This window comes from Calliphora vicina, chromosome 3 (assembly GCF_958450345.1).
Source record: "Calliphora vicina chromosome 3, idCalVici1.1, whole genome shotgun sequence".
In the NCBI taxonomy this organism is placed as follows: domain Eukaryota; kingdom Metazoa; phylum Arthropoda; class Insecta; order Diptera; family Calliphoridae; genus Calliphora; species Calliphora vicina.
Window position 1 is genome coordinate 70,278,196 of NC_088782.1, and position 26,477 is coordinate 70,304,672.

A 26,477-nucleotide genomic window follows, 5' to 3' on the forward strand; every position below is an offset into this window, starting at 1 on the left:
ATTTAAATTGTTATTTTTTTTAATTTATTAGTGAACATTTTTTATGGCAATTTTTAATTTTATTTTAATTTCTAAAAAAATGTTGTAGTTGAAAAAAAAATTCCGTTTAATATATTTTCCCGATTTTGAGCTATTGCAGGTCCGACTTACGTTATATATGTAAGTCGTTGCAAAGAACTTTGAAATATCTATAATTAAATATCCGTGTTATCCACTTGTATTAATGACTTAATAATCCAGATATAGATCAAAAATATTTCAAATCGGGTCTATATCGGATATATTGATGTATTCGGAAAGTTGATTTCAACATACAGATGGACATATCTTGGCGTTATATACGTCGTTGCAAAGGTCTTTGAAATATCAATCATTAGATATCCATATTGTCTATAATAATGACTTAGTTATCCAGATATACATATGTATGTATGTAGGTCAAAAATCGAGGTTGTCCTGGTTTTTTCCTCATATCTCAGCCATTTGCTGATTTTAAATAGGAAGCTTCCCGAAAGCATGTCTGACAGTATTATTGAAGATTTGGATCCCGAAGATATCTGGGGTCTTCAGAAAATTGATTTCAACAGACAGACAGAAAGAAAGACAGACAGACAGACGGACATGGCTTTATCGACTCTGCTATCTATAAGGATCCAGAATATATATACTTTTAGGGTCGGAAAATAATATTGTGGAAATTACAAACGGAATGACAAACTTATATACACCCTTCTCACGAAGGTGAAGGGTATGGTTAGGTTAGATTATAAAGGCAGCTTGTTATCAACCAGCTCACTTGGGTCTATTAAATTGGTCCCTTTGTGTTACCCTAAGGATCATGCTCAGAAATGGGTTCAATGCCGAACCAACCTGACGCACGAATGAACGAATCCAACCTCTTGACATCCAGAGTAGATAGATCCGCTAGGCCGTGCAAAAATGGACTACCTATTGTCGCAGTCCGCACCCCTGCTAGGGCAGGGCAAATACAGAGGAGATGTTCAATCGTCTCATCCTCTTCTTCATCATGGCAACTCCTACAGAAGTCATTGTATGGAGTATTCAATCTTCTAGCATGCGCACCTATCAAGCAATGCCCGGTGAGCACTGATATCAGAGCTCGTAGCCTAGCCCGAGGTATCCCCGTGAGGGACATTGACCTATGATGGTCAAATACGGGCCAAGTGAGTCTCGATATCGAGCAATTTGTCAAATTAGACCATCTGAGCTGAGCAGACTCAAATAAATTACGCTGTATAGTTGACTTACAGCAAGATAGCGGTAAACCGACCAAGTGATCGATCTCGTCAATATGTAGACGTGAGCCTCTTTTGGCCAGTTCATCCGCAATAGCATTGCCGGGTACACCAGAGTGACCAGGCACCCAGAATAACTCCAGGTTAGAATGTCTCGCCATCTCATTAAGAGATACCCAGCATTCATGTACCAATCTGGATGTCGAGTAGACGCCAGATAGGGATTTGATAGCAGGCTTACTGTCGGTACATATTCGGATATTCACACCAAATAGCCTATAGTACTTCATCCTGTATACCACCCACCCCATCCGCAGACTTGGAGCCATCTGTGTATATGACAAGCATGTCCATAGAGAAAGGAGACTCGCCCGCCAATGACACAGAGAAGCGCCTGTCAATAAAGGGTAAGGGAGTGCAGTAATCAATATTAACAGGAAGATAAGATATACTACCCAAAATAGACGCATGGCCAGTACATCTGGACTTCCATGCTCCAACAGTACTTAACCTAACCGCCGAATTTATGGCCAATTGTTTGGCCATTAGATCAGCCGGTAGCCAGTTCATCATTACAAACAGAGCACGAGACGGAGTACTGCGCAGCACACCCGTAATCATTAGTGCAGATATTCGCAGGATTCTCTCAATTATCCCACAGTAGGTGGATTTACTCAGAGCCTCCCACCAAACTAGTGCTCCATACATTAGTATGGGCTTAACCACCATGTCGAAAAGCCATTTCGCATTCCTAGGTACTCCCAATGGCCCTTCTGCAGGCATATATGGCGATAGCCGCCTTGGATGCTCTCGCATGAATATTCTGGCTCCAGGATAGCTTAGAGTCTAGAATAATTCCCAGATACTTAGCACTATCCGAGAGCTTAAGTTCCACTCCGTTAAGGCGCGGTAGTGGGAACGAGGGGATTTTGTACTTTCTGGAGAAAAGCACAAGCTCCGTTTTCCCAGGATTCACACCCAGTCCACTAGCAGTGCTCCACTGGCTGAGTGTACTAAGTGAAGTTTGTAGGCATTGTGATAATGTGTCCAGGTGTTTCCCACAACATCATCAGCATATGCAACAGTTTTACACTTCATGGAATCTAATTGCATGAGTAATGTATTAATGGCAAGATTCCACAAGAGTGGAGATAAAACCCCTCCCTGTGGAGTGCCTCGGTTCGCTAATCTAAAAATAGTAGCAGTTCCCATAGAAGAGATAATGACTCTATTGGTCAGAAGTATACCTATGAAGCAGATAATAGATTGATCTATATCCAGATCGCCTAGAGCCAAAAGGATCGTCTCTGGCGTCACATTGTTAAAGGCCCCCTCAATATCCAATAAGGCCACCAATGTATGTGAAGGGTATAAAAAGAAAGGATATTTTTATTGCAATTGTTAAAAAGATGTAAATACATCCGATTTTCTAGGTTAATAGCGACTAAACCGTAAATATTCAATTCAATATTAGTTTTTAATCAACCTAACTAAAACTTTTCGTTAATAATTAAGTCGGAGAGTTTTAAATTGTAATTTACCGGAAATGAATCTAATAACGTTTTAGTTTATACACACACCGGAAACTGGTAAATTGTAATATTATCACAGCAGATGGCGCTTAGCAAACGTATGTGGAAAACTGGAGTTGCCATATCAATTACATATGCAAAGTAGTGTTATTTAAAATTTATGGGCTTCATTTTATAAAACGAAACGACAAACGTTAAACAAATTTTGTATGGAAAATATTCAAGTTTCAAACCCTTTTCCCAGTATTCTTCATACAAATTGCTTACGTTTCTGAACGCTTCGTTTTACAAAATGAGGCACTAAGTTAGTTTATTTTCATTAGTCTGCTTTTACACACAGCAAGTTTACTTGAAGCAAGTCTCTTCGATTCACTTTTAAACTTGCGCGACTGTTTACACACAGCAAGTCTGTGATCAATTTTGTATGTCAAAACCTAATAGACGCCATAGTGAAAATGAGAAAACAAAAGAGAATTGAAGAGACTTGTCAGTACAAGCAAGTGTGTACCCCTCTTCTTTCTTCTTGCCTCTCTCTCCTATAAACTCTAGACTTGCGCAAGAAAACTTGCCCTGTGTAAAAGCAGACTTAGTAACATTTATTTGTTACGAAACCTCCTCTTGGTCATGTATGTGGGTCGCTGACTAGCTCAAAAATCTTTATACAGGGGTGGTCCACCGGAACCCTCACCACATATCTGCTTCGCACAATAAAACAAAAATAAAAAGTAAACAAAAGAACACTACAAAAGAATACAAAATGCACGGACATTAAAACACCCTACAGTACACCAACTTGAAACACTAATACCCTGGGACAGATGTGACACCCAGACTCGTCGTTGCCCTAGTCCCAACCTATGTCATCACATTAAGTTCATATGACCCCTTTTTTCTGATTAGGTTTACCAACAACTTACCCTTTTATACCTTTTTGACCATCTCGAACCAAGACGACTGAAAACCAATATTTAAAATTTACCAAAACATTATTTATTAAATATTAACAAAACTACATTACAATAACTTAATACTAAGGTGGCTTTTATATATTGTATTTATTTTTATTCTATTTCCGTTTCCGTTTTCCTGATTATTGTAAAACAAATTATTCTTGTCTCAAATTATGGTTTTTGGAAGCAAATTACTATGGTTTTTAGATGAAATTGTTCTTATTATTCAATTTATCAATAAAAAACTAAAATTATCAATAAAAAAAAAAAACTAAGATCTAAATTAAATCTATGATTCTAACTGTTTTACAAAAAAAAACTAATTTAAAGGATCAAACTTGATTTGTAATTGGCTTATCATTTAAGCCTGTAGTACTAAATTTTCCCGAATATTATTCCTATCCCTAAAAGAGCTCGTTGAAGGACAGATTTATTTCGCAAAACCTAAATATTTCTCTGGTTTGTTTTTGTTATCGGTAAACTAATTTATAAATATCTCGATGGATCCTTTTTACAAATAACGCCCTAATAGTTTCAAAACTTAATCTAATAGGTTTAAAATATAATTTTCCAAGATCCCCTAAAAGTAATTCCTAACTTTAACCTAATCCCTACAGCCACTGAGAACAATACGTTTGCCTCCCTTTTCTTCTAAAATTTCCAACTGGGATTTCCGTTCCCTCCACGGTTAAGACTTATTTTTTTGGGTTCAGACTCTTGCTAAATACAAATTCTTGGAGAGAGCTTTTACTTCTTGTACAGAGCTTTTACTTCTGCACAATGAAAGCTTTTTCCAACCTAGGGTCACCCAGTTTGTAATATATTGGTTGTGCTGCCACTTTATAAAAATCTAATGAAAATTAAATAAAGAAAACGTTACCTTATATGCATATTTTAAAATATATACATGTAAATTAAACATCTTACTGGTTCTGCACTACCCGTTGATGACTCTAAGATGGTTCCAAGAATCAGTTCTGGTCCAATCACTGTTTATCTTTACTCTTCACAAATCTGTTGAATTTCAAAATATTCTTTAAGCAAATGCTCATTTAAGCAGAACTATGTTCACGCTATAAACTTACTTGTTTAATAATTTTCTTGAAATATTTTCAATATTCCTATTCCAAATTGTATGTTTAATTTCAGAAACACAAAAATCAAAAGATTGATATTATTTTCCTTTAATAATATTATTCACAATCTGAACTCAAATTTGTTCGTAAAATGAACTTGACTAAACGTCTGCCACTTTAATATTAAATATTCTAAGTATATTGAAGCTACGCTAAGTCCTCAGTGCAAATCAATTGCAATAACAAATAAAAAAAAAACAAATACTATAATAAAAAAACATATACCGGTTAATAACATAACAAATACACAACACACAAGTACACGAAATAACATATAAAAGAAGGTCAATGTACTTTTCCGATGGCCTTGCATTTTCCAAATCTAGAGAGAAAATTAATTTTCTCTTAATTTGGAAATATTTCGCCTCATGACCATTACATCTGGTAGCTTTACCATACTAAAAACTACTAAAAAATACAACCCTACCTAATGATTTCCAGTCTGCAAATAAAAACTTTTTTGACAGCTAGACATTAACAACACGAAACACTACAATCATATAAACAAGCTAAAAAAAATATAAACAATACAAACAAGAAACATTAAAAGAAATAAAAATCAATAATTTACATCAAAATAAACACCAAAGAATGAATGAATACTTTCCACAACAAAAACAACACAATTCACAAGGAATACCAACTAATCACAACATCCACATTAATAACAAACCAAACGACAGGAACACAACCACTAGCAACAGAACTCCTGGGACAGTTCAGATAAACACGACGAGACACCACTCCTCAGTTAAGGCCTCCAGAGTCTGGATTCCCGACCTCCGCTAACAAAACTCCGGTAAGTACCCTTAATTATATTGTTCAATTATCTCAATATTTCCTGATATCTTCTAACCCACAACAATACAGATACCCAGCGAACAATTCACACCACCAAAAGAAAACCTACAACCCGAAGGCAAACAATAACCATTTCCACCATCGCAACAAAACTCCGGGTTCGCTGACATCAGCCAGAGGAGACGGTGTGCGAATCCATATTTGCCTTAAAATGCCCAACGTGGGGAATTCTCATGGCCTTGAGATTAAGGGTCTCAGCCTACTTCAAAGTTAGCCGGGCAATTATTGGTAAGTACATTGTTATTCTCCAAACATACAGTAATGTTCTTTTTCATCTACTAGGAACCGCGTAACTCTTCATGTGACTAGTTGATACGCTTTTACTAGTTTCCCTGGACACACAGCACTCTCCCGAAATTCTTTCTTGGTGGAAAGAAATCGTAGAGGCAACCCTTAACAAACAATCTAAAACTAAATTTCTTGTTACTGATCTTTAATCAGTAGTGCACACCAGTGTGCTTTTAAACGAACGCCCATAAGGCAAAATAAAACAATTGGGTTACGCCTCTATTAATTTTTCCACCGATCTTCAACTTTGTGTCCAGAACTAGTGAGAATCTCTGAATTCTTTTTATTAATAAAAAGTTCAGAGGTTTCATCAACTATACTTTATTTAATTGTTACGGGAAGTATTTTCATATCGAACCAAAATAAAATAAGCATTTACTTTGTAAAAATATCTTCTTATTTTCAGGTCAAACATCACTGAAGAATGGATTCCTATAACATCGATAGCTAACCTAGATTGCACAGCCCATAAATTCATCCCTATAAGACACAAACAGGAGAGACAACAGATTTCATCACAGGTCTTGTGTTACACATTTTCTAGTATAATTTGAACTTATACTAATATCACAGCTAAGACACTTATGGTACCTAACATGGTGTATGAATGGAATGTAAAAAAAAATTTATCACAGCCAAGACACGAATGGGACAGACAGAATGGTGTAAAAATAGAAAAATAATCAACATAAAAGGACAAATTCAGCTTATAATCTAGTGAAATAAAAAAAAATATTGCACATGTGAGTAAAACTAAACTAATCCTAATATTGCATACATTCCCATTACTTCAAACCATTTGATACTGTCCTTTTTCTTTCTGACACTACTGTCGGATATCTTTGGCATGATAAACTCCAAGAGATTTTCCATTTAGTGTCTCTAGCTCATACATGTTGTTTCCCAGGACTCTTGTTACTCTACATTTAGAGAATTTCTTACAAAATTTCGCATTTAGATTTTTACTAAAATTACTCAATACGAAATTTCTCTTAAAAACTTCTTGTCCTGGGATAAAACGTGTGATTCTAGCTCCCTTATCATATTTGAGAGAACTTTTCTCATATTGTTTGTGTATATTCTCCTTTATTGTCTCGCGTATGATTCTTAATCTATCCCTATTCTCTAATAATACTAGTTCGCTATCATCTAAAGATTTAAGTTTTCGAGCTAATTTATAATCCGTACCGGAAGTGAACATATTTTGACCAAAAAGTGCCATGAAAGGGCTAACACCAATAGCTGAATGGACTGAATTTCTTAGTGCTAGTTCTATTGACGGTAAGTTCAAGTCCCATTCTCTATGGTCTTCTTCCAAATATATTCTTATCGCAGATAAAATACTTTGGTTAACTCTTTCTGCTGCGTTCGATTGTGGGGAATGTACTGCAGTTCGCATATGACATATTTTAAAATCTTCCACCATTTTTCCAAACTCTTTAGACGTAAACTGTTGTCCATTATCTGAGTGGATTGTTTCCGGTACCCCGAAATTATGGAACACTTGTTCTACTAAAAACTTAACAACATTTTTGGTTGTAGCTTCTCTCATAGCTTTGAGGAACACAAACTTTGTTAAATGATCTAAAACTATAAAGATGTATGCGTTTCCAGTTTTCGATCTAGGATATTTACCTAGAAAATCGATGTATAGTTTTTGAAAGGGACGATTAGTGACAACTTCATTTCCTATTCCCGGAGTTAATCTTACATTTACAGACTTGCATTCTTTACACTTAATACAATTATTTACAAAATTTTTGACCTGTAGAATCATATTCGGCCAATAAAATTTACTTCGTAAAGATTCTAACGTTTTTCTTATTCCTCCATGAGATTTCTCGGCAGGTTCGTGTGCAAGTCTGATTAGCTCATGGGTCAAAGAACCTGGGACCCAAAGTTTCCATCGGAATTCTTCTAAAATGTCAGAATCTGATGAATAACTTTGTTTTTTATATACCATTCCATTTTCTACTTTAATGTCCGGGAGTTTATCAATGTTTGCCAAAATTGTGTTTCTCAATTCCTTATAATCTTCTGTTTCAAATTCTGTTGTTTCAAACCCTAGTAAATCTTCTGGAGAATAATCAATTTCCTCAATCGCTCTAGACAATGTATCAGCCACTATGTTTTCAGATCCCTTGCGATGTTCTATTATAAAGTCATAGCCTTGCAATTTTAGAGCCCATCTGGCCAGTCTACCGTTTAGATCCTTTAAAGACATAAGCCATTTTAAACTGGCATGGTCTGTGATAACCGTGAACGGCATCAGTTCAATATATGGCCGGAATTTGTTAACTGCTAGAACTGCAGCTAAACATTCTTTTTCCGTAACGCTATAATTTTTTTGCGCCGGATTAAGCTTCATAGAGAAGAAAGCTATAGGTTTTTCGTTGTTGTCTTCGTCTTTCTGAAAGAGCACTGCTCCAACACCATAATCCGATGCATCGCATTGGACAAAAAATCTTTTCCTAAAATTGGGATGTGCCAAAACTGGTGCAGAGGTCAAGGCAATTTTCAATTTGTTGAAACTTTCAGTAGCTTCTTTAGTAATTATGAATTTTGAACCTTTTTTGATCAAGTCTGTTAATGGAGCGGCTAATGTCGAAAAGTTTCGAATGAAACGCCGATACCATCCGGCTGTCCCGAGAAAACTTCGGATTTCTCTAACCGATTTCGGTATTGGTATTTGCCTTATAGCCTCTATTTTATTCGGGTCGGTTTTCATTATTCCACCCCCTACTATAAAACCTAAATACCGCAACTCCTTGAAGCAAAATTTTGATTTCCTGAGTCCGATTGTTAGATTAGCCTTTTCAAGACATTCAGCTACCTTTTTTAACAAGATCAAATGCTTTTCAAAATCAGCTGAGATTACCAGTAGATCGTCTAAGTAGACGAAGACATTAGTTTTAAGTTCCTCTGGAATCACTTTATCCATGAGTCTACACAGCCTTTGTGCCGCGTTACATAAGCCAAATGGCATTACTGTATACTGATATAACGGGCGACCTGGTATAGTGAAGGCTGTGTAGGCTTTAGATTTGGATTCCAGAGGAATTTGCCAAAAAGCAAACTTTAAATCAACACTACTGATATAAAAAGTTTCATCCAGCCTGCTTAGTATCGCCTCAATATTTTGAATAGGATAGGCGTCTTTAATGGTCCTCTCATTCAACTTCCTAGCATCAAGACATAATCTATTTTTGCCTGGTTTTCTGACTAGAGTACATCGACTACTCCAGGGGCTTTGACTCTCTTCTATCACACCTAATCTTAACATCTCATCGACTTCTGCGAAGATTAGCTCTTGTACCGCAGGGGATACAGGGTAATGTCTATCCTTTACCGATGTAGCTCCTTCGACCAGTTCAATTGTATGCATTTCTGCCTCAGTTCTACCTAAGCCATGCTCTTCATAGGACCTAAACTTTCTCTTTACTTCCTCCAATTGTTTCAGTTCATGATCTGATAACTCATGTTGTTCTATGTTATCGGTTTCAAGAGGAAAATCTTCCTTCAACTTATCAATGTTAATTTCATTACAATTGAAAATTTCAGGTGCCAAATTAAATGTCTTCCAGAAGTCTACTCCTAGATAGGCTTCTTGGACCAAATCTGGGCATACATAAAATTGCACTGTCTTAATTTGATTCTTATAATCTACCGGTATGCTTATTTTCCCTAATACGTTATATTCATTGCCTCCTGCAGTCCTAATGCTAACATAAACTGGATCTATATCTAAATCTAACTTATCTATAATTTCATGACAATTATGACCTAAAATACTAATCGAGGCACCTGAATCTAACAATCCTTTAACTTCTATTCCTTCTAATTTAATATTTGCAAATGCCCTTGGATCTCTTATGATTCCTTTCTTTGCTTCACAACACATTTGGATAGTGTATCTTATCCTTCCGCATAGTTTTCGTTTTCGGCGAAACTTGTTTCTTACTTTCCTTATCCTAATTAATCTATTTATTCCTATTTCTTCATTAAATATTCTATTTCTTACTATTTTATAGTTTCTTAATCTTTCCTCATACGACTTATACTTTCTATTCTTTTTTAATGACTTTCCTTTTTCTACTACATCTATTTTCTTCCTATCACTGGTATCTAGCATCATATTTTCATATTCTAACGATTCCCTTTCATTGAATTCGTTTGGCCTAACCTGTACTCCAGCATCTTTCAATTTGTGTCGGGAGTTTGGGTGGAGCGTGACTCTCCCGTCTTCGACACACTCCTCATTGAGTTTTCCAAACATTTTGGACATTTGGGTGTGATTACTCCTATCAATCCACATTTATAACAAAATAAATTTCGTTGAACTGATGGACAATCCATGAAAGAATGGCCTGGATAACGGCAGTTCCAACAGATCAACGACACTTGATTCGATTCTGGTTTTGTAACCTTATTTCTATTCACCCTTATTTCCTCCACTTGTTCCCAATCTTCAGATTCTGTCTGATTTTCATAAACTTCTTCTACTCTTCTAGACCGTGCAAATCTTGAATCTGGCATTACAATATGCTCTCTTTTAAAATAATTCCTCTCAATCTCTATACATTCGTCGCGCAATTGTTCTACGGTGTAAATTTTCATGGGGTATAAAATCTGAGATAAGTTAGTTCGTAAGTTTCTCTTTATTATTCTTACGACTTCATGTTCTGGTAACGGTGTCCTTAATCTGGTTCTTAACTTTCTCATTACAGAAAAATATGTGTTTATGGATTCTCCTGGTCTTTGGCGACGTTCTTCAAAGTCTCTCATGAATTCGTATTCGCTACGGTTCGATCGGTATTGTTGTAAAAGAGCACCTTTCAGATCGGACCAATTTCTAATTTGCTTTTCCCTAATCACAGACCAATACCATTCTTTGGCCTCTCCACTTAACAATCTATGGAAGTCTCCCATAACTTCCATCCAAGGACATCCATGGTGTTGTTGCAGGTATTCTATTCTGAATATGAAATCTTCAACATTCAGATTCTCATTATTGCCATCAAACACAACGTCCCATTTGTCAATCCTTATTGAGGAAATTTGCCTATTATTGTTCGGTAGAGGATTATTAGGGCCGTTCAAATTTGAATCTGTTTCACTATTTAGTGGTACATATTGGAAATCTAATCTCCTAGGCATTATATGTTGAATCTCAGATTCTTCTTTTTCAATGTCTACTACATTGTTTCCGTCGCCTTTTCTTCTCTCCTCACTCATTTCGCTCGAACTTGCAGAAGATCTATTTAATCTGGCTATTTTCTGTATTTCTTTCAGCATATCTGAAAACCCTAATCTTAAACTATCTTTTATTTTCAGTTCAATCTTTTCCTCTAGATCCGATCGATACTCTGTGTTGGATTCTCTTATCACGTTCCTAATCACATTGGCATATTCCCTAGCATTTTTCTCCACTGGCGGATGAGTTTTCGGAATCAATGGAGGTGGAATAGAAAAATTTGGAAATTGCTGAGGATTTGTGGTCTTTGGAATTGCTCCCTTCGATGTTGTTGTGGCTGTTTCGTTATTCTGAGGTGGGTTATTAGATGGAGTATTAATTGTCTCTGACATATCAATAATATTCCTATCTCTTTCCTCTCTTTCAGGTTTACTATTTAAAGGCTTCTTAGCTGAATGACCAACAAACATCTTGATCATCAATTCTACACAAAAACTAAACTCAAAATTCTTAAATCAAATATTCAATTATGTAGATTTAGATTCAGTAAAAAAAATTAAATTTTTCTATTTGCAATTGTGTGGTTAACAAAAAAATATTAAAATATTTTGTACATACAATTAATACAATAAACAAAAGATTTACACAAATTTCTAAACACAAACAATTACTACATTTATATGGATTTCAGCTCAATCTTGTTCTTACTTTATGGTCAAAAATTATTTTATACATTAATTTAAATTTTTATTATTGTAAATTGTTGGTAAACATTCGACGATTCCTAATTGTGTTTGCTTTATTTGGTGTACCATTCTAGTAAAAAAAAAATCTTTTGGAACTACTATCAAATTTATTTTATAGGATTCCATTTCCGGTTGTAACGTTAGGGTTAAGCAAACTGATTTCATTGAGTCAGGACATAACCATTAACATTACTATTAACTTAAAGTTTATTGTTAATGCAAACAAGCAATATTTGCTTGGCCACTAACTCTTAATTTTCTATTATTCTGAAACTATAAATTTACTAATTTTGTTTATCTTCCTGAGATTTGTTTTTAAATTCACTTAATGCGTAATAAGTATAATGCAATCTACAATCAGTACTATAAGTCTGAGATAAACTACTAATTATACTACAACATACTAAATGAAATTGTCTATTTCCTATTGATTTCCGGTCTATAAAAATTGGGCGCCATTTACTGTTACGAAACCTCCTCTTGGTCATGTATGTGGGTCGCTGACTAGCTCAAAAATCTTTATACAGGGGTGGTCCACCGGAACCCTCACCACATATCTGCTTCGCACAATAAAACAAAAATAAAAAGTAAACAAAAGAACACTACAAAAGAATACAAAATGCACGGACATTAAAACACCCTACAGTACACCAACTTGAAACACTAATACCCTGGGACAGATGTGACACCCAGACTCGTCGTTGCCCTAGTCCCAACCTATGTCATCACATTAAGTTCATATGACCCCTTTTTTCTGATTAGGTTTACCAACAACTTACCCTTTTATACCTTTTTGACCATCTCGAACCAAGACGACTGAAAACCAATATTTAAAATTTACCAAAACATTATTTATTAAATATTAACAAAACTACATTACAATAACTTAATACTAAGGTGGCTTTTATATATTGTATTCATTTTTATTCTATTTCCGTTTCCGTTTTCCTGATTATTGTAAAACAAATTATTCTTGTCTCAAATTATGGTTTTTGGAAGCAAATTACTATGGTTTTTAGATGAAATTGTTCTTATTATTCAATTTATCAATAAAAAACTAAAATTATCAATAAAAAAAAAAAACTAAGATCTAAATTAAATCTATGATTCTAACTGTTTTACAAAAAAAAACTAATTTAAAGGATCAAACTTGATTTGTAATTGGCTTATCATTTAAGCCTGTAGTACTAAATTTTCCCGAATATTATTCCTATCCCTAAAAGAGCTCGTTGAAGGACAGATTTATTTCGCAAAACCTAAATATTTCTCTGGTTTGTTTTTGTTATCGGTAAACTAATTTATAAATATCTCGATGGATCCTTTTTACAAATAACGCCCTAATAGTTTCAAAACTTAATCTAATAGGTTTAAAATATAATTTTCCAAGATCCCCTAAAAGTAATTCCTAACTTTAACCTAATCCCTACAGCCACTGAGAACAATACGTTTGCCTCCCTTTTCTTCTAAAATTTCCAACTGGGATTTCCGTTCCCTCCACGGTTAAGACTTATTTTTTTGGGTTCAGACTCTTGCTAAATACAAATTCTTGGAGAGAGCTTTTACTTCTTGTACAGAGCTTTTACTTCTGCACAATGAAAGCTTTTTCCAACCTAGGGTCACCCAGTTTGTAATATATTGGTTGTGCTGCCACTTTATAAAAATCTAATGAAAATTAAATAAAGAAAACGTTACCTTATATGCATATTTTAAAATATATACATGTAAATTAAACATCTTACTGGTTCTGCACTACCCGTTGATGACTCTAAGATGGTTCCAAGAATCAGTTCTGGTCCAATCACTGTTTATCTTTACTCTTCACAAATCTGTTGAATTTCAAAATATTCTTTAAGCAAATGCTCATTTAAGCAGAACTATGTTCACGCTATAAACTTACTTGTTTAATAATTTTCTTGAAATATTTTCAATATTCCTATTCCAAATTGTATGTTTAATTTCAGAAACACAAAAATCAAAAGATTGATATTATTTTCCTTTAATAATATTATTCACAATCTGAACTCAAATTTGTTCGTAAAATGAACTTGACTAAACGTCTGCCACTTTAATATTAAATATTCTAAGTATATTGAAGCTACGCTAAGTCCTCAGTGCAAATCAATTGCAATAACAAATAAAAAAAAAACAAATACTATAATAAAAAAACATATACCGGTTAATAACATAACAAATACACAACACACAAGTACACGAAATAACATATAAAAGAAGGTCAATGTACTTTTCCGATGGCCTTGCATTTTCCAAATCTAGAGAGAAAATTAATTTTCTCTTAATTTGGAAATATTTCGCCTCATGACCATTACATCTGGTAGCTTTACCATACTAAAAACTACTAAAAAATACAACCCTACCTAATGATTTCCAGTCTGCAAATAAAAACTTTTTTGACAGCTAGACATTAACAACACGAAACACTACAATCATATAAACAAGCTAAAAAAAATATAAACAATACAAACAAGAAACATTAAAAGAAATAAAAATCAATAATTTACATCAAAATAAACACCAAAGAATGAATGAATACTTTCCACAACAAAAACAACACAATTCACAAGGAATACCAACTAATCACAACATCCACATTAATAACAAACCAAACGACAGGAACACAACCACTAGCAACAGAACTCCTGGGACAGTTCAGATAAACACGACGAGACACCACTCCTCAGTTAAGGCCTCCAGAGTCTGGATTCCCGACCTCCGCTAACAAAACTCCGGTAAGTACCCTTAATTATATTGTTCAATTATCTCAATATTTCCTGATATCTTCTAACCCACAACAATACAGATACCCAGCGAACAATTCACACCACCAAAAGAAAACCTACAACCCGAAGGCAAACAATAACCATTTCCACCATCGCAACATATTATATTTATATTAACATCACAACTCTTCTTCTTTATAATCCGGTTTAAAAATGTCAAATCATCTAAACATTTAGTGAACAACTCAAAATATTGAATGTGTATCAGAAAAATGTATACAATTTATTTCATAAAAAATATTTAAATAAAAATAAGTTCACGATATGTGTTGGTCTATCGGAGATTGAAAGTGCGAGAGATTGTGGAAGCTATATGCATCTCGCATGGCTTAGTGGTTTTAAAATAGGTGCTGCGTTTGCTCACAATCGACCACAAACGCAATCGTGTGAATATGCATTTTCCATGGCAAAAGTCCATGAATTAGGCTACGAATTGTTCCCTTATCCGCCCTATTCACCGAATTTAGTCCCGAGTGACTATTTCTTATTTCTAAACCAGAAAAAATTGCTCGGTGAAAAGAGATCCAACGATAAAATCATCTCACAAACAAATACAATGTTTATGACATCGACAATTCGTATTTTTAGAAGGGATGATAAAATTCGAGAAACGTTGTATAGAACATGATTTTTTTATCCAAAAACCTGTTTCATTCAAAATATCATGGACTTATTGACCCGCCCTAGTATTGAATATTTATTCCCGTATTCTTAACATTATAGCTGCAACAAAACTATATCACACCAACTTTTGTATGAAAAGTATTAAAACATGTTTGTTATAATTTTGTCATTGTCATCAAGTTCAGATCAGAGGGGTTAAAAATAAATATAAAAGTACTGTTTTTGTTTATAACAGAATAATGAATTGTAATGCAATAAGCCACAAATCAAAATATTGAACAAACGATATGAATTTTATGAAAGTATGCTTTACATTATTATGTTTATAAAAGAAATTTATTAGAAATTAATGAAAATAATCTTATGAACAGACAACACATTTTTATTTAAATTTATTTGCTTTTCTACTCAGCAAATAATCGCATGAATAACGATTACTCGACTCCATCATTTACCAACACTGTTTTCCAATTTGACATTTAACAACAGGGTTGCCTAGCTACCTACTTTTCTTTATTTACCTCCCATCAATTGTCATAACAACAAATGTTTTTGTCAAGCAGATGACAAAACGAAAAAACATTTTTTTTGCACGTTTCTTTGTCCAATACCGGTGTGAGAATCATAGAAAGCGTTTCGATTTAACAACAATTTCTAGAAAAATCTTAACAATTTATTAAACATATTTAAAGATTAGTTAAAACATAATCAACATGTCCAGCCAAGAGGAACAATACGATAATATTTTATTGGCCATGGCCCAAAAACATCCAGGTGGTATGCCCGATGTAAGTATGATTTCATTTTTATTTATTAAAAGATCAAATAAAACATTTACTTTTGTTATATATTTCAGTTTCTAAAAACTTTTGCTGGTTTCTTAAGGCGTAGAAGTGATTTCTATGTGGGCGATTGGGAAAAACTTATCATGGATATTTTGCGTAAAGAGGCAGATGTTGCTATGGGCGAACACAAGGAAAAAATGAAAAAGCAGGAGCAAGCCCAAAAACTTAAAGATGAAAAAGAACAACAACAAAGAGCTGCCCGTGAAAAAGAAATGTCGGAAAGTAAAATTTGTGATATTACGGATGAGGAGGCTGCTGAAATTATCAAGGAGGAAGAGAACAAGTGAGATTTGTTAAAAACGTTTTTTGTATTTGTTACTTGATAAATATTGTTTTGTATGGTTTTAGAAAACGTCAGAAACTTTTGAGTGAAGCCACTGCTGCGGATGGTACTGCTCCGGTGTCAGTTGAGGAGCAGAAATCGCAGCCTATCGATAAAGTAGAAGATGAATCTGAAAAGAGTGAGGTGGGTAAATTGTTACCAAATTCCGGTAACGGTTGTACGCTCGACAAATACATGTGGACACAAACATTGGGTGAAGTTGAGGTAAGTGATTTTTCTTTCTTTTTAAAATTTATATTTGGATTTTGATAATTATGATTTTATTAATAAATTCATAAGAAATTTACCACAATTTACAAATATTTATAATGTCACTTCTTTAAATTATATCCAGTAGATAGATTGACTGAAAATATAAAAAGTACAAAGTGATTTTATTATTCAAAATTTTAAAATAACTAAAACCATTTTTGTTACTAATATTGGGAGTGGTAATATTTATTAATTTAAATATCGTATTTTTATAAGATGATGAATAACTTAGGAAAGCAGCTATAAAATTATATTTAGCTACAAAAATATTCTATAAATGGATCAAATTAAAAAGTTTCAGTATTCTATACGAATGTATCTAATACAAATTCACAAACATTATTAGTTAGGTCTCAAATTATTCAAAGAAGAACTAGCTCAATATCCAAACTATCACCATCCGTAAGACCTACTCTGGAGCCTATGTTTGGTTATTACACTAAACATATTACGCCAAGAGAGAGAACCCCTCTGCCTGGTCGAGTTGTATCAACATTATATTATGACAATTTAAGGTCTATAATAGTAATTGGTAAATTGATTACGATTATGGTCTAAAATGGATTATTTCGTGATCAATTATGACTTCGATTTACATGCTAATATCGATTTTTCTTAAATGAAATTTTTTGAAAAGTAAAACATTTTTCTATAAAATGAAATATTCCTGCAACGTTTTATATAATAAACATCTCAATATAAAGAAATTATGAATCTTTTGCAATATATGACATTAATCAGTAGTTATAGAATATATGGGCCATTTGCTATTTGTATGATTGCATTTCTACGATGATTAATAGCTTTTGACAACCGTATATATTTGCTGACGAAATTTTCTTGTATGTTTCCTCACGGGGCTATCACGGGCTAGGCTGCGAGCTCTGGTATCAGTGCCTATTGGGCACTGCTTGATTGGGCACTGGCAGCTCGTTCCTGTATTTCTGAAATGTGATTTTAGTGATTTAAAAACCGGTTAACTGGTTTTTCTTCGCAATATCGGTTTTTTGTGAATTGGTATATTTAAAATGTTGAATTTGGATAACCGATTTACCCAGTTTTTATCACTCTGTTAACTTGTTTTTAAAATTCTAAATCGTTCTAATGATTTATTCAAAACTTTCTGATAATTTTACCAAACGTTAAATTTCATGTACAGTATCGGTCATAACTAAAGCACCCTCTCAGTGAATTATAATTAATATTTTGTTGCAAATCCTTTACATTGGATGACACAAGCATATCACTTAGGCATAGAAGATATTAAGTTCTTTATCTTGTCTTGCAATATTCCTTCCCAGCTATTTTAAAGGCTTGAAATAAATCATGAAAATTTCCGATCATTATTTCGGCAATTTTCACGTTTTATTTTCATATTAACAATATCCCTCGAGTTCTCAATAGGATTGATATTGGGAGATTGAGGAGTCCAATGAATAACTTGAATTTTATTGCCCTGCAGCCAAGTCTTACAAACTTTTAAGGTGTGCTTAGGATCGTTATGCTGTTGGAAGCTATAAGTGGCATCTCTTCACTGGCATAACGCAGCATTACATCTTTCAATATATCACGGTACATGAACCGATCCATAATCTCATCAATTTTATGAATTGGCCCAATTCCTTGACCAGAAAAGCATCCCCAGACCATTACATTTCCTCCTCCATGTTTAATTGTTCCTTTGCAATACTTAGGATTCAGCAGAGTACGGAAATAAACAAATCGAAACGTTTGCTTTCGTTTTGTTTTGTTCTTTGCAGTGAGTAAAACAAAAACCAAACATAAACACTGAGAATGATTGTCCCATTTTGTTTTGTATTGTTTTTGCTCATGAACACAAACTGTACATTAATATAAACGTACGCAGCTAGAAAAGAAAAGAGTAAGAACAATATTGAAACATTCTGATAAAAAACGTTTAACAAACGTTTGGTAATTGATTTACTCATTATAATAGAGAACACAGTACAAAAAAAAAACAAAACGAATAAAAAATACGTTTCTCTCTCTGTTTTTTACTCAAATGTACGATTGTAACGGTAAATTAAATAATGCAGATGAGTGAAAAGCTAATCGTTTCGTTTTCTCTCTTTGTCACTTGAAAAGTTTTTATTTTGTTTTTGCTCATGTACAATACAATATAAAAATATTGATTTGTTTTGTACATTTTGCAAACGTTTGCGAAATGTTTTGTTTGTTTTCATACTCTGGGATTCAGTCTTTCTCCTTTTCGTCTGCGTACACTCCATCGGAACTTTTTAAGTTGTATTTGGATTCGTCAGAGAACAGTACTGTGTTCCATTTTTGGGACACTGTAGTCGATGTGCGCTTTGGCAAACTCCAGTCTAGCTTTCTTGTTCTTAGCTGATATAATGGGTTTTTTTGCTGGTCGCCAACTGAATAATCCGACTTCTACTGCTCTTCTACGAATTGTTCTTTCGCTAACCCATAATCTTAAACTTGTTCATACTTGACTAGCTGATGCTGTAGGATCTTTTTGAATTGTTCTTTTGATCAAGGAATCATAATATCGTATTTTTTCGCGGACGTCCTGCAGTTGATATGCGACCAGTCTGCTAAAACTTTGAAATGAGCCTGAAAAAACTGATCGGTTAATTGAATATTTTTTACTCAGGTCCTTCTTTCAGTCTTCAACATAAATTATACAAACTACACCTTCCTTTATTTTAATCTTCTGGAATTTTTAAATCCATTCGTTGTCAATCCTGTTAACTCACAATGCAAATATACAGTAGCGTAGTTAAATTTGTAAACATCTTATAAGAGTAAGTTTTTATATGAATTATCATTTTAAATTAATTTTTCATAAAATTATATTTTACTAAATGAATGTTATATGAACATTAACAATTCAAATAAGCATTTTTTATCAAAAAAATTATGTTTTGAAAAAATCTATTGAGGGGGTGCTTTAGTTATGGCCTATACTGTGCATATTAGTATCTTATTTCCATACATTTGATTTGAATAGTGTGTTTTGTTTTTTGCATCACTTTTATAAAATCATAACTGTTGATGATCCGAATGAAAGAAGTTTTTGGGTTGAACAAACGGTATTAAATTGTTTATTCACTTCAAAAACTCAAAAACATAAAAATTATAGGCTATTTGATTTAATATAAAAATATTTAAACAATTAAAAAATTCTCAATAACATTTGAATGACTTTCAATTTATTAGATTTCACAAGTAATCACCCCTATCTCGAATCAATATTTCACATGAAATATATTCCCTTTTCCCATTTTTCGTTCATCAACTTTGTTCACGTGAAAAAATTCTCTATGTTGCGAAATTTTTAGATGGAATTTTGTAAACAATAAAAATCAACTATTGTGAATTAAAATTTCATGGAAATATTACGATAGCAATTTTCCCTTCGAGGGAAATTGATATTTCATGGGAACATAAATTTCACATGTTATTGCCGATAGGGCTGAATATTTAGATTAATTTTCCATTGGGAAATCTTTATATTTTAGATCGCTCCATCCGTCTGCTTCTTTAAAAATAAGAAAATAACAGTTAATTTATTTCTTTTTATTTTTCAAAGAGAAAAAAATTTGTTTTTCTTTTGAGCAATAAAAGTTAGTTTTGATTTTTCTTTTTTTAAAGAAAACATCAAAAACAACATTTTACCCAAAACCGCCGTTTGACAAATACCCCCATATTACAAAAAGTGCACCTAATTAGAAAAAGTCGCAATAATAATAAAAATCTAATATTTTAATTTTTCATTTTATTAATTAATATTTTTGTGCATTGATTTTGTCATTCCTTTTGTAACACATTATAATATTAGTCGTAGACCCACATTTGTATATATATTCTGAGTCCTTCTAAGATTCTAAGGTGATCTAGCTGTGTATATTCGTCCGTCTGTCTGTTGAAAACACAATAGGACCCAAACGAAAGGAGCTAGCTGGTTGTAATTTTCCACAAATATGTATATAAGGTTTGTTTGGTATTGAAAATGGCCAACATCGGTTCATGACTTCAGCTAGCCCCCATTTTATTAAAATCTAACCATCAAAATGGAAAAATTCTATAATAAGTATTATTTACGGTCACAAACTCTAAATTATAAAAATTTCACAGTTTTCTTCATACAAAATATATTCCCTTCAGAACTTTACTTTTTATAAAATGAGGCCCTAAATAACATCTCTCTCAAACTTAAAATTTTTCATTATTTAAAACAGTTTGAATTATTTTTGGGGATTTCTTCGGAAATTGACATTGACATTCTGCATCATTGATGAACCGCTATTCAATTTACCAATTAATTCTTTGCATTTTGCAGAATGTTTTTCCATTAAAATTGAATATTTAATTAAAAAATTAAAATCTCTTTAAAATTATTATTTTTTTTTTAAATTTTAAAAGAAGTATAATTTTTATAAAGATCTGATATTCTTACATTGTATATTTTGTCAGTAAATTTCAGCTTTTTTTGTAATTCACCTTATGTTTTCACCATTTCATTTTCAATGTGTAAAATCTAAAATAATAATCAAATACTTATATCCAGTAGGGGATTTTTTCTAGTTCAATTCCTCATAAATGTCAAGTGATTCTTTTTTTTGTTAACTAAACCATAAATTTACTTAAAGTCATGATTTATTTCTTTATCGTTTTTGTTATTAAAACTGAAATAAAAAATGTTTTAATGTCAAAACTGTCAAATGGGAAAATGACTATGATTTATTTAATTGTTCTTGCTTCCTACCTCATTAACACGCAATATTTATGTTCTTCTGAGGTGATTTTTTGTTCGCCAAAGGCTAACATTCCTTTTAAAATATCCCCTAGTTGCTTGTATTTAATTAAGAAATATTTATTAAAACTAATATTTATTGGTATTTTTTTTTTATTATGGGAAAATATAACTTGAAAAATACAATAAAATTTAAATGGTGACTAATTAGTTTTTTATTATGTTTGAAATTTTAATATGAATTTTAATAATTCAAACATAAATCATAGTTGCATAAGAATATAGTTCTAATATCTTTAACAAATTACGATTATGTTTTTTGATAGTGTAATATTATGTCAGAATAATAAAAAATAATGAAGTAGAAATACCTGGGAAGTGATACTATTTATCTGGTAGATGTTTCGTACCTTTATGCACTTATAAGCCAGTATCTTAGTTGAACATAAATTAATTTTAAGTTTCTCCTCAGATTTATAAAGAAAGAACTGAGGAACGATAACGATTTTGTAGAAAACTGTAGATGGCGTAAAACGCCTACGCCTTTAAAATAAAACGATTTTGTAGAAAACTGTAGATGGTGTAAAACGCCTACGCCTTTAAAGAAAACTTATTAAGACATTTTCGACAAACATTTTCCGACCATTTCTAAAAAAAATGTTCCAGGAAAATTCAAGGTATTGGTCATGATATCGCTAATCACATTCAGGAGCACTACTAGGGGTTCAACGTCCAACTTGTTTTCACATCCCGATGTCTCCAAAAACTTTCAGTAATAACTCTCGATTTAAACATGGTTGCTATTCGGCTGCTTATATAAATATATCTCAACATTAGATCCTCTAGAACCCGTTGAAATGCAAGTAGTCTCCGTTAAGCGACCCTTTATGTAGCTATGTTGACAGCTTGAGAGTCGCAAAGAGCTCTCCAGCTTTTGCCTTATGTATCAGTAAATGGGCACTTCCTAGATATTTTACAGGAATGGTGATAGTCTCATTGGTGACAAGTCTTTCGCATTCTAGTGGCATCTTTTGCCATTCGTAGGAATAAATATATATAAAAATAACCTTTATCCTTCTCCACCCCAACGGAACATTATTGAAAAAGAAGTAAAGTTTAAATATTCTATGAAGCCAGGGATTGATGGATACCGCAAATGCTGAAGAGTACAGTTCCCTGTGATTTATAACGAGTAAAACCATCAATAAGGTCTGTTCAATAACTACAAATTGTTACAAATTCTCACTGAAAAAGCGTTCATGTACTTGAAAAACTTGCAAGAATATTTAAAAACAAGAGCGTAAGAATTTGAGTGTGAAAAAATTGTTACTTGTAACAATTATCCAGTAAGAAATGTCTCAGCTGTTTTGTAATTATATATGTATGTTATTGCCTGCCAGTTTTCTGATGTGTATTTTTAAATAAAAGCAATTCGAAAGTTAATATTTTATTGGGTTTGTGACTTAAAAATGAGGGATTATTTTTCTTCAAATTTTTAGCTTTTATTTTGAAACATTTGTACAATATACATTTACACAAAATATTGATCATTGTTAGCTATGATCTTTTTCCATCTTTCTGACAACATGTGGATTCCGGTCCAAAAGAACTGCTCATCTTTTGAGGCCAAGAACGAATCAAGCCAATTTCGGATACACTGTTTTGAAGTGAAGCGTATCCCAGCGATAGCGTTCTGCATCGATGGAAGTCGTATGGAGCAATGTCTGAACTATAAAGCGGGAGAGTCAAAACTTCATAACCACTTTATTCTAAATACTTTTTAACAGGTTTTGCAACATGTGGCTGAGCGTTATCATGATGAAATATTCCGGTCTGGCTGCATATTTTAGGCGTTTTTCGGCCAATGCTCACTTTAAATGAATCAGTTTTATTCGGTACAGGTTCGCTGTGATGGTCTGGTCAGATTTCATCAGCTCATAATAGATAGGGCCCATTTGCTCCCACCAAATTCAGAGAATTACCTTAGCGAAATGGATATTGAGCTTTGGTGGCGATTCGGTTGGTTAGCCGGGATTCACATACCATCTCCATTTTTCATCGCAATTAATGATTCGGTGCAAAAATGATTATTTTTTATAGCGTCCAAGCATTATTTCAAGGTCTCTCGCCTTCTATTCGTATGGTTCCCAATTTCCCTGCTTTTGTATGAATCCAGCTGCTTTCGAAAGTTTGGAAATTGCTGTTTGAGTAGCTTCCAATGATTCTACCGCGTTCAAAAGATACGCCATCTATTGTGCATACCGCATTTTTAGGTCATACACCCAATAAATGTAAAGCTGCTTCCGAAAGTGTCGGGTATAAGTAGGGTGAACGATTTGTGGTATTGTCTTCTGTTTTCAGTTTTTTTAGTGTTTTTTTTTTGAGTTATTTTCTAAATTTGTAAAAATGAACAAAAATAAATTCGTTTGGAGCAGTGAAAAAACACATTGGATAATTGAAAACCAAGAAAGTTTTCCTGAATTATGGGACACGCCCTCAAAAGGTTATAAGAATAAAATTAAAATAAAGAAACTTAACTCTATGCGCCGCAGCACCAAATTTCTCAACCAAACACTTCTTTTTGTTGAAAATGGTCAATATCGGCCCACGATTTCAGCTAGCCCCCATACAAATGTTCCCCCGGAATACTGTATGAACAGTCATAAATATTTTGATTATGATGCAATCCTGATAAATTAGTTCCAAGTATCTCTGAAATTATACTGTAAAGTATGATGAACATCCGCCAACATTAGTTCATAGTCCCCAAACAAGAAAATGACTTGAACATTCATAATTGCCTTATAACACTTCTTTTTGTTTCTTTTTTTTTAATTTGTTGTTTCTTTCAAATTAAATATGCTGCGATGGCAGCTGCCAATCTTATTTTGTCACAAAATATTTTTATACTGTCATTCGTAAAAAAAACAAAGTCTACTGCAAGCTGTACTCACATTGTGTGGAAACACGTCTGCATTTTCTTGCAGCAAGTTCGTCGTAATAACTTCTACAAACTACTTCTGGAAGCAGATTTCCGCAAGTTTGTGTGGAAACACTTGGGCAAATACTTGCAGAAGCTCTTCCGCAAGTGACTTGCTAGTGGGCACATGGATTTAGACATTATCAGGAAATGTTTCAGCTGCATGGAATTATCGGTTCGCAATTCTTCAAGTAAAGCATTTTGGAAACATGCCGCAGCACCCAATTTCTCACTCAAACACTTATTTTTGTTTCCTTTTTTGTAATTTGTTGGCAGCTGCCAATTTTATTTTGCTACAATACATTTTTATACTGTCATTCGTAAAATAGACAAACTCTACCACAAGCTGTACTCATATTGTGTGGAAACACATCTGTAATTTCATGCAGCAAGTTGGTCGTAATAACTTCTACAAACTACTTCTGGAAGCAGACTTCCGCAAGTTTAGGTTTAAGTGGAAACATTTCAGCAAATACTTGCAGAAGTTCTTCAGCAAGTGAATTGCCAGTGGACACACACACGGCTTAATATAAAAATTAAGTATCTTTAACTACGAGTATTTTGGAAACTTTATTGCTTATTTATAACAAAAATTTATAAAAATACATATAACCATTACAAAAATTACGCATTTATTTTCTTCCAATTTTTTACTGGTAAATTGTTCATTTACTTCTTCCTATATTTGAGCATTTGAGAGACAAATTTTATAAATGTTTAAGAATTGTACTCGATGTCTATGTTAAAGTGTTGTATACTTTAACATAGATATCGTGACTAAAATATCCTTCGAAATACTTCTTCACTTTTCCTGATACGGCACATAAGTACATACATCAATCATGATCAACCAGCGTTTCTCTACTCAGCTATCTAAACAACGAACACCATGGCTAGAATAATGTTAGATTCCTAAGTAGCCTTATCTGATTGCAATAAGTAGATTCGTTATGTTACCTTAACATAGGGGCCAAGACGACCTTTCAATATCGCAGGTGGTTTAATTGAACCCCTAATCTGAGCAATCCCAAATAGTTTCTGTTCGACTTACAGTTTATATGAGGAGTTCCAGGGAAGGAGTCAATCGATTCATCGCCCTCAGCTATTCAGTTATTCTACACGCAGAGAAAAAACCTGGTTGTGGTAACCATAAACTAATAGCAACATATTATGATCAGATTTATGCTTGTAGTCCAAAACATATTATGATCATTATTGGTATCATGAAATATCATAATATGTTCTGAAATAATCATATTATGATATAAATTAATCATAATATGACCCAAAGTAATCATATTTATTACCCAATGAGAAATCATATTATGATACAAGGTAATCATTAAAATTTATTTTTTTAAATACAAAATTTTATTTTAATAGGTTTTAGTTTTAAGGTACTAAATTCCCAATTAAAATATTATTGATAAATTCACAGAAATTTATTGTTATTCGCTTTAGGAAAGTTAAAGATAATATACTGTTACGTTTTAACCTTTTCAAAACGTTGGTTTATTTCCTTTAAATAAACCGGTTACTTTTTATTGCAAATAAAAGCCGTTTAGTAGTTTAAAAATTGTAACAAATCTTTATTTATTTAAAATGTACAACAACAGAATTAAATAGTCACTCAATGTTTTTTTATACACGTTTATAAATTCGCAGAAATACAGACACACTTTATAATGTACACGAATTCACTTGAAAAACACAGCACTCAGTTGATGTTTGTTCGAAAATCGTCTCTGATAAACTCACTAACTACTGCAACCTCTGCCACTATTTATAACACTGCCATCTGCACTCTAGATTGCTCTTTAACTGTCTAGAGCATTGGTAGGCAAAAAGAGGCATTTAATTTGTGTGCTCTTTTGGGTAAAAAACAACAACAACATCAAGAAACTGAATGAATTGTGTTTATTTTTACGCTCTAT

General features: G+C 33.1%; 1 protein-coding gene and 2 long non-coding RNA genes across 3 annotated transcripts in view; 1 reads left to right on the forward strand and 2 right to left on the reverse strand.

The window, feature by feature from the left end:
• Window positions 1-4,460: 4,460 nt before the first annotated feature.
• LOC135954375 (uncharacterized) lies at window positions 4,461-4,964 on the reverse strand. The gene is made up of 3 exons (XR_010576252.1): window positions 4,824-4,964; window positions 4,666-4,752; window positions 4,461-4,588 (listed from the first exon to the last, which is right to left on the reverse strand). It is a non-coding gene; the product is annotated as an uncharacterized LOC135954375 (long non-coding RNA).
• An 8,533-nt stretch (window positions 4,965-13,497) lies between these two features.
• On the reverse strand, window positions 13,498-14,001 carry LOC135954391 (uncharacterized). Its single transcript, XR_010576253.1, has 3 exons — window positions 13,861-14,001; window positions 13,703-13,789; window positions 13,498-13,625 (listed from the first exon to the last, which is right to left on the reverse strand). It is a non-coding gene; the product is annotated as an uncharacterized LOC135954391 (long non-coding RNA).
• A 1,935-nt stretch (window positions 14,002-15,936) lies between these two features.
• The window catches only part of nudC (nuclear distribution C, dynein complex regulator), a 62,080-nt gene continuing 51,539 nt past the window's right edge, over window positions 15,937-26,477 (forward strand). Inside the window, exons 1-3 of the mRNA XM_065504983.1 lie at window positions 15,937-16,173; window positions 16,242-16,513; window positions 16,579-16,777. Coding sequence (XP_065361055.1) covers window positions 16,099-16,173; window positions 16,242-16,513; window positions 16,579-16,777 — 546 coding nt within the window. The 5' untranslated portion in view covers window positions 15,937-16,098. The remainder of the gene's footprint in view (window positions 16,174-16,241; window positions 16,514-16,578; window positions 16,778-26,477) is intronic.